The sequence below is a fragment of the Neophocaena asiaeorientalis genome, unplaced genomic scaffold (genome assembly GCF_003031525.2).
Source record: "Neophocaena asiaeorientalis asiaeorientalis breed wild unplaced genomic scaffold, Neophocaena_asiaeorientalis_V1.1 scaffold193, whole genome shotgun sequence".
Classification (NCBI taxonomy): domain Eukaryota; kingdom Metazoa; phylum Chordata; class Mammalia; order Artiodactyla; family Phocoenidae; genus Neophocaena; species Neophocaena asiaeorientalis.
The window spans coordinates 25,255-34,882 of NW_020171757.1; the positions used below are offsets into that span (position 1 = coordinate 25,255).

General features: G+C 38.2%; 1 protein-coding gene across 2 annotated transcripts in view; it reads left to right on the forward strand.

Annotated features, from left to right (window-relative positions):
• MOSPD2 (motile sperm domain containing 2) overlaps nucleotides 1-9,628 on the forward strand; it is a 59,466-nt gene continuing 49,838 nt past the window's right edge. Inside the window, exons 1-2 of one of the 2 annotated variants that reach the window (XM_024755627.1) lie at nucleotides 1-124; nucleotides 284-353. In XM_024755627.1, coding sequence (XP_024611395.1) covers nucleotides 116-124; nucleotides 284-353 — 79 coding nt within the window. In that variant the 5' untranslated portion in view covers nucleotides 1-115. The remainder of the gene's footprint in view (nucleotides 125-283; nucleotides 354-9,628) is intronic. The other variant, XM_024756343.1, reaches the window with a different exon arrangement.

The following is a 9,628-nucleotide window of genomic DNA, read 5'->3' on the forward strand; positions in this document are numbered from 1 at the left end:
TCCACCTCCCGCCCTTCCCTCTTTACCTCCGGGCCGGCTTGCCCTGTGATGAGATAGTCGGACCGCAGTCGTGGAAGTGGCGACGGCAACTGCAATCACGTCCACGACCGCGACCATGGCCGAGGTGAGGAGCCGACCGCACCGCTGCCGAGCCCCTCCAACTCGGACCCCGAAGCCGCCTCTAAGCCTCGGGGGCCGTGCGCCCAGGTGCAGGTGGGCTGGGCAGCGGGAAAGTGGGATGGAGCGCGTAATGTCTAAGCGTCCCTTCGTGTCTCCCTTATAGTATCAAGCCCAGAATAAAGCCAGGCTCATCTCTGACGTCCGACGGAGGTTCGAAGCTGAGTATGTGACAGGTGGGTACCGCAATCTCGGTGTTGAGGCAGGTGTAAAATGAGCGTCCCCAACTTTGCTGGGGTGTTTGCGGGAGTCATTAGGGACCATTTCTCACGGGGTTAGGGACCGTGCCCTCCACGTTTCCCAGGTTTTACTCTGCGTAATATGGCAAGGACACTGCTCCAATTGGGCAAGTGATGCGTCCATTGATTCCTAAAGGGTTAATGTAAGTTGGAAGTGTTTTGAGCGTCTCGAGTTTATGGAACTTGCAGGACACTTGTCAGGCCCTCAGCTCAGGTGACACTGTACCTCTAATGACCTTTCACGAGCAACAATCGAGAAAATGAACCTGGAAACAGCTGTAATACTACTCACGTGTGCTTAATTGGGGATCTGAATTCCTCGGCCATTTTGCCTAATTGTACTTCCTACAACCCAGCAGGCTCCCCACGAAGTAGGCCCTCTCGTGCTGGAGCAAGTTCTTATCTTTTCATCCCACACTGTACATAGCAAAGTACCTGTGAGTCCAGAATTGATTTATTGGGTGAACGTTCTGTGTCCAGATGTCACAGATAACTTGAGTTGTCCAGTATTTAACTGATGATTTAATCTTTGTACAGTAATTTTCAGAAGCCTGTAGGATAACGTATTATAAATATGGAATAAATAGTCTAATCCAAACCCTGCCACTTACTAGCTTGCTTGTCTTCTCTGAGCCCCTGATTCCATAAGTGTGAAATGTGAATAATTAGGTTAGGAGAATTAAATGAAAAGGCATATATCAGACTGTGTAGCATGGGGTTAGCATATAGTAGGCTCTCAATATTTTTCCTCAGTAGTCTTTTTGGTTATGTGAAAGGAGTTCAGCTTCTACATCTTGATTTTAGTGCTGAGCGGAGGTTCCCTACAGCTTTAGACTGCCCTAGATGGTATGTCAGTTAATGACCTAGAACAAATAAAGAAATATGTTCGGAATAACCTAGTCAGTAAATCTTTTCATCCCTCCCTGTCAGTTTTCTTCACATTGCAAACTTTGTACCAGAGAGTTGCAAAAGCACTTGATTCACTTGTAGCCCAGAGATCTCATTGCTAATAAGATAGCTGGTTCCAGTAAAGAGAGAATTCTAAAATTGCTTTCTGTGTAAATGTAACTCTTAGAGCTACATGGTTTATAACATTGTAAGAAGTAACCCAGAACTTGACCTAATGAGCTAGTTCTCCCAAATGGTCATTTACTTAGGCCCGAGGGAGGAAGCAGGATATAGTCATGGAATTCAGCGATAGATAAGATCTTGAAGGTCATCTTGGTCCAACCTTCTCATTTTTACAGTGAAGAAAGTGAGCTCTAGAGAGATGAAGTGATTGCTCAAACGCCCTAGTGTTAGTAGCTAGGCCGGGGCCGGTGCTCGGGTCTTCTGAATTCACTCTAGTGATCTTGTGGCAGCACCATCATGTCTAATTAGATCATGGCACTCCCCAGCTTGAAACCCTTCAGTACCTTTCTGCTGTGTTTAGCATAGACCCCAATTCTTTATGGTGGCCTACACTGTGAGGCCGTGTATGCACGAGCTGGATGAGCTCCATCCTCATCTTTTACTACTCCTCTTGCTTAGTACAGATTTCACCACTGCCCACAGTAAGAAACGTATTATACGTTGTAACTTAGTACACACGCACACACATAACTGAAGCAAAAGTTCACTAAAGAATACTTATGCTGAAAACCTATGACTCCCTGATACAATGACCCATAAAATTGACACCTCAACCTACAAATGTGACCCACAGTTTGAATAACATGACCAGCCACACTGCTGCTTTTACACACTCCAGATGGACTGAGTCTGTTTCCATCTCGGGACCTTTCCAGTTCTCTCTGCCTGGAAGGAAGGCTCTTTATAGGGAGTGAGCATGGCTACGTTCTTCTTTTCTTTTCCATCTTGGTTTACATGTATACGAGAGACCTTTGCCAATTATTAAGTAGCCTCCCTGTCTTGTCTCCTTTAGGGCTCTTACCATAACCTGTAATTTCCTGTTCATTTGTTTCCTTATTGTTCATTTCCTTCAGTAGAATGTCTGTGGGTCTGGGGCAGCCTTTGGGCCTTGAGGGCAGGGTCTGACTCGCCTCTGTATACTTATCACAGCTCTGAATACATAGTCATTGATTGAATACAGCAATGCTTAAATACATACATATGAAGATGAGTCCAAGTCTATATTAAGAGCTGTCCTGACCGTCTCCCCTCCCCCACCAAAATCTGGCAAAGAGCAGCCCTCACAAATGTCTCCTAAAGACCAGTGTTATTTCAAATTAAAGCACTGTCTGGCATTAAGTATAGGGAGGTTTTTGTCACACCTGGGGATGTGTGAATGTACGTGGGTGAGTTATCTGCATAGACATTGCAAATACTAATTAATTTAAAGACTTGCGTTGGAAAGGAAAATAAAAGTTCTTTAAAGACTTTATCCCCTTAAAGTTTCAGTTGTTTCCTGAAATACAGCACTGGGTAAAGGTAGAGTAGGAAAGTGGTGAAAAGGGTTTTTTGATTTGCCTGTGCTCTCCCTTTCAAGTTTACTTTTTAGAAGTTAGGTGTTGAGAACATCCACTCTCCTCCTTCCTCTCTTTCATTTTCCCCTTTCTCTTATTGTTAACAATATTTTGTTTCAGAAGAGGCTTAAGGCAGGCTTAAGCAAACGTGATGTTTTTCCTAAAGGAAAATATTATTTGCAAGTATGTTACCTTACACACTGGCTGTACTCCAACACCTCCTTGGGGGGTAGGTTCTCGGGAATTCTGAGCATGTTTTTGTTTCCACAGAAATTAAGTTACCAATTATGGATAGATTTGTAGCTGCAAAAAGAATGAAATCTAAGTCCATAATTGTTGTAGCAATACTACTGTTTCTGTCCTCATTGTTTCTGTAAGAAATTTCATGCTGAGTCTCGAATGAGAAACATTTTCCCTTCTATCTTCCTCCTTCTTGTGGCCAAGGAAAGAGACTAATCCCTTGTGACATAATGTATTCAGTTCCTCACATACTATGTGCTTAATTCTGGGAAACAGTGTGTCAATATTAGAGAAAGCGCCAAAGAAGGATAGAGCCCCTTCCTGAACGACTACAATCTAGTAGAGTCATCAAAACAGAGCTCTATCAAGAGGAATGAGTGCTAAAATCATTTCTGTAGGAGTCAAAGAGCAGGAAAAAATCACATCTAATGGGGGTGACTGGGTTAGCACCGAGTTAGGAAAAACTTCTTAGAAAAGGTGGTGTTTCTCAAGAACTTTGGAAGATGCTAGAATTCGGCTAGGTAGAGATTGTGATCCAGGTGGCTCAAATAGTCCAAGCTGAGATGCTTAAGTGAAAAGGCGTGGGGCTTGTTCGGGAAGCCATAGGAAGTCTGCTTTGATGAGCCTTAAGGAGGGTAAGCATACCTGCCTAAAAACAGTGGGAATATAGCGTAGAGAGCCTTGGCCACCAAAGCGATGCAGCTGTACTTTATTGAGTTTGAAGAGCAACTGAGAGGTTTGTGGGTTTTGTAATTTTAGGTTTGTTTTCTGACTCTATAAGTATATGAATTCATTTAAATAAATTTGGGTGATACCAGAAACAGTCTGGAGAATCTCCCATAAGCTTATCATCCAGAGATAGCTCTTCTAACAGTGGGTGCATTTTTTTTCTGGCCTTTTTTTCTATACATTAAAAAAATAGTTAAAAGGTCATTCTGTATGTAGTTTTTCTGTGTTGCATTTTTTTATTGACATGATCTTATTTCCCCATATTACGAAGTAAGCCACGTTTTACATTACCACTTAATATTCAGTTCTATAAATAAAAGAATTTTCTTATCTTTTATCTGAAGTAGTCCCTTTTGGACATTTAGATTCTTTCCAGTTTTTTGTTAATACGATATTTTGCGCAGTAGTTCAGATTTTTTCCTTAAGAGTCATGTGTAGAAGTAGAATTGTTGGTTTGAAGAGTGTGAATATTTTAAGATACTTCATATGTATGCTTAATTCTCCTCCATACAAGTTGTACCACGATTCATTCCCACCAGCAGATATGAAAGTGTTAGTCTCACCACAGCTTTAGGATCATTTCTTAACTCATGCTTCTTTGTTTGCATTTGATTACTAATGAGAATAAACTTCTTTTCATATGTTTACATCCATTTGTAGTTAAAAAATTTTTTTTCTTTAGTATGGGTTTTAAAATTGGTTTGGGCTTTTCTTGTTTATGTCACTTGGACTTTTTTCCTTTTTTGTATGTATTCAAACTTATCCATTCCTTTGTGGTTTCTCCCATTGCTGTTAAGTTTAATAATTGTCTCTCATCCAATAACTTTTTCTAGTCCTTTTGTTTTGTCTTGGCCTCTTATTTTTAACTTTGAAATATCTTTTATGTACAAAACGTATAAAACATGAATGAAATAAACACCCATGTACTCATTATTCAACAAAAGAAAAAGAACTTTGTGGGTATCCTCAACCCGGCCATTCACAGGGCAGCTGCTTATCCTACATTTGCCGTTACTCATTCTCTTGCTTTTCATTAGGTTTACCACCTGTGACGTATTCCTCACCAGTACTCTATTAAGTTTACCTCTTTTGAACTTGAAATATCAATAAAAGCTGAATATTCTTTTTCCATGACTTGCTTCTGTTGCTGAAGAGTCATTCATACTATAATTGATTCCTTTTTATAGCTGTGTTGTAGCTCACAGAATGAAAATACCAGTTGATGGATTTGGGGTTCTTTCTAGATTTTACTATTATGTACAATGCTGCTTTAAACATTCTTAGATATACCTGGGGCCTAGACTTTCTCTAGGGCAGCGGTTGTCAAAGTTGGTCTAGGAATTAGAGTTCCTTGAGCCCATTTCGAGGGGCTTGAGACTCCAAAACTGTTTGCATAATAACACTGAGACATCATTTTCCTTTTTCACTGGCATTCTCTCACAAGCATACAGTGGCGTTTCCCAGAGGTTACATGGCACGTGATATTGCTCTGACAGATGATAGAATGTGCGCTCGTGTGTCCTTATATTTGTTTTCTGTTATAATACCTAATATAGTAACTACCAGTAAATATAACCCATATAAACAAACAAACTCTTTAGAACCCTCACTTATTTTTAAGAGTGTAAAAGGGGTCTGGAGACCAAGAAGTTTGAGAACTGCTGCTCTAGTTTGTAGCCAACAGTGAAATGGGTGGGTAGTAGAATAAGTACACGGTCCACTTTACTAGATAATGCCAAACTAGTTTCCAAACTGATTGCATCTGTTTTCATTTTAACCAGCACTTTTTGAGTGTCCTTATTTTTCTACATCCTGAAATCTGGCATTGTTAGTGTTTTTTTAAATTTTTGCCCATCTGATGGGGGTGTTGGGATATCTCATTGTGGTTTTAATTTGCATTTCTTTAAGTACCAGTGAGTTTGAGCATCTCTTCATATCTTTATGGGCCATTTGGTTTCTGCTTATGAAAATCACTTCTTCAGGCTCTTCTTGGCCCTTTGTTCGTCCATATAAATTTTAGAATCAGTTTATCATGTTTTTGCAAAAAAAAACCCCAAAACAAAACAAAACCTCTTTTGGGATTTTGAGTGGAATCATGTGAAATCAGAAGATCAGTTTTGGGGGACTTGACATCATCTTGGTGAAATTTTCTAAGAACCTGGTATACCTAACTGCTGAACTCTTCCTTCTTGAAAGATTTATAATTTCCTCCATAAAGGTTAACCCATTTTTGTTCAGTTAATTTCCAGATACTTTATATGTTTTATTTTTATGGTGGTTTAGACAGTATCTCTTCAGAATTTATTTTCTAAATGATTGTTGCTGGTTTATAGAAAGTACATTTGACTTTTTTACATTAATATTGGACTCAACCTTACTAACTCTTATTAATTTCAATAATTTATCTCTAGATAAGTTGTATTTCTATGTAGACAATAATATCACCTGGAAATAATGATAGTTTTCTTTCTAACTTTGCAATTTTTAGAGCTTTAAGTGCTTCTGTTTTATACTCACTGGAACATTTAGAACACTGTTGAATTGAAGCATTGTTAAAAGCCTACTTGTCTTATTCCCGGTCTTAGAGAGATACCCCCGAACACGATCTCTGTAGATATCTTTTATCAAAATGAAGAAGTTTCCTCTGTTCCTGCTTTGCTAGTCTTAGGGTTTTGTTTGTTGTTTTGTTCCCATCACAGTTGCGGGTTGAATTTTACTAAATGCATTTTCTTCATCTATTGAACACATTGTATCGAATGAAATGTTCACTTGGTTTTTCGCTTTTAATCTGTTAATATGGTGGCTTATATTAATCAGGTTTTTAAAATATATTGCTGTAGTCGGTTAGCTGATATTTTGTTTGGGTGTTTTACATCTGTGTTGAAAAATTGGCCTGCAAAAAATTTCTTTTCTTGCACTTTTCTTGTGTGACTTTGACATTAAAATTATGCAACCTTCATAAAATGAGTTAGCAGTGTTTCCTCTTTTCTACTCCCTAACAGGTATGGTCATTGTGGAGTTCTAACCTGGTTTCCCATAAATCACCCCTCCTCCAATTGATTATTGTTGTTTTATATATTAGTGGTTGCTTATATACCATGTATTTGCCAATATCTTTATCTATCATTCCTTAAGTTTCATATCTTTTATCTGGTATCATTGCTTCATCTTAAGTATAACCTTGAGATTTTCCCTTGGTGAGGTCTTGGTGGTAAACTTAATTTTGAAAATGTCTTTATTTTCTCTGTTTTCTTTAAATTGTGCAGTTAACCTTGCAGGATGCCTTTGTCTTATTAGGCTGAGGGAGACAAAGTAGTTAGAGAAGTAGAAGAAGTAGGAAATGTTAGTATCATAGATGATCTCTGAGAGGAGAATTTCAAGGACAGGAAGATCAGCAGTGAATAGAAGGAAGCTCTGTACGTAAAGGTACATAAAAACGGGATTGTTCTTATCAACTGCCCTCTGGAAAGGAAGGGTGTAAGGAAAATGGCATTTAAAGTGGAATTAGTATAGCAGATTGACTTTGTTATAAAGCAGAAACTAACACACCATAGTAAAGCAATTCTATTCCAATAAAAATGTTAGAAAACACAAAGTGGAACTACACTCCTGGACATTTTACGTAAACTCTCTGGATTATGAACCATCAGGGATCAGCTCAGGCTTTATTCATCTTTGCATCTGCAGTTCCTAGCTCTCTTGAGCTAACATATGGTGGGTGATAATAAATTAGTCCTCATAAGTAATGAATTATGTATTATCCCCAAGAGAGGAAGCCTTTAGAAGATAGGTAGGTAGACAGACAGATAGACACACACACACACACAAGCACTTGGATTTCCTTAAATTCTACTCCAACATTCTCCAGGTCAACCTTTTAAAGTTGTCATGATCACAAGAAGAGGAAAAGATGGGTTAAGAGTTTATCAAGTTTTGTCCTTAATACATGTCTAAACCTATCAAGCCTTTGATAATAGAGAGTATAATATGATGTTGTAACTTTATGTGGGTACAATATATATTTGTGCTCTTGGAACTTTTGCAAACATTCACCACATATTAAGTCATAAAGGAAGTCTCAGAAATTCCAAAGCAGCTAGATCATACAGACCATATTCTCACCCCATTAAGCAACTAAATGAGAGGTAAGGTACTTAAAAAGAAATCAAATGTTAGGAAACTAAAATAACACCTCTAAATAACCCATGGGTTAACAACTTTCCTGCAACGTGTGTAATTCTTACTTCTGCTAAATAACTCGTAGGGTAAAGAGGATATCACAATGGAAATTACAAAATACTTAAAAGCTGAGCAAGAGAATACCTGTGGTCTCACTTTCATTTATTAGAAAACAAGGCCCAATAAAAATCAGGTAAAGATTCAATTCAAGGAGCTAAAAAAATGCACACGAGTAAATTAGAGAAAGTAGAGGAAAAAAGAGCAGATATTCATGGTATAGGAAAGAACGATAGTAGGTGTAATAAACCTAAGTTGGCCTTTTGAAAGAACTAGTAAAATAAACAACCCTCGCATGACTGATTAAGAAGATAGCGAGAAGGCAAACACATACACTAGGAACAAAAAGCAGATAGAATTATAGATGTGGTAGAAATTTAAAAAATCATAAGAATTCAATGACCAGCTTTATCACAGTAAGTTAGAAAACTTAGATTAAGTGGAAAACTTTCTGGAGAAAAGAAAAATCATCTAAAATTGTCTCAATGAGAAGTAGAAAACCTAAATACATCAATGACTATTAAAGAAATTGAATTGGTAGTCACAGACCTCTACCACTCTTCCCACCCCACCATCACAAAGGCACACACATACTCGTAAGGCCCAAGGTCTTTTGTTAGCCCCAGGAATGCAAAGATAATTCATAATCAGAAAATGCAGCAGAGGAATTTACCACGTTAACAAAATGCTTCTCAGTGAAATTTTTGAACAGGCACAGTTCACAACCAAAACTATAAAAAGGTACACATTGCGAAGTCTCTTACATCTCTTGTGCCTCTTCACTCCCTCTTCCTCTTCCTTCTTTAGCTAGCCATATTTGTTTTCTGTTTCTTTTTTCTATATTTGTTTAAGCAAATACAAACATTTGCAGTAACCAGATTAAATGAGGGAAAATGTTTATTTCAGTAAAGACAGAAACCACACTGGCTATAATTCACCTTTATGAAAAACGAACAAATCTTTTACCAAACGATAAACTTTCTTAGCTCTGAAGTGTGCCTTCTAAAATTCTACAGCCAAGGTCATGGTTAATTGTGAACCTTCAAAATGATTCCCGGAGTGTCAGGAAAAAGACAGTGATCTACAATATTATTTCTGTAATTCTACTGGATATAAAATAAGCTCGTTATCAACATGGCAAGGAATATAAGAGGTATAACGTTTGCCAGTCTTGTCAGTATTGGCTCATGGTAGCAACACAAAAATCTCGACTGCTTAATAATCTGATAGAAGAAATATACAACTTTTTCTCTTTTATGGAGAAAATTATAAAGTATGATTAAAGAACATTGAAAACAATAGATCAAAAGGGAGATAAGTCATCCAAGGTAAGTCATCTCGTACATATCCAGCATATGAATTCAGCTCTTCAAGGATAGGAGCTGAAGCACAAAGCACCTCCCCTCTCTACAGCAGACCAGAGGTCGGCTCAGTCCTGTTGTCATTGTTGTTTTTTAACAGCCCTTGAGCTAAGAATATTTTTTGTATTTTTAAAGTGTTGCTAAAAAAAAAAAAAAAGAGGAAGGATGGGAAGCAGAGGCC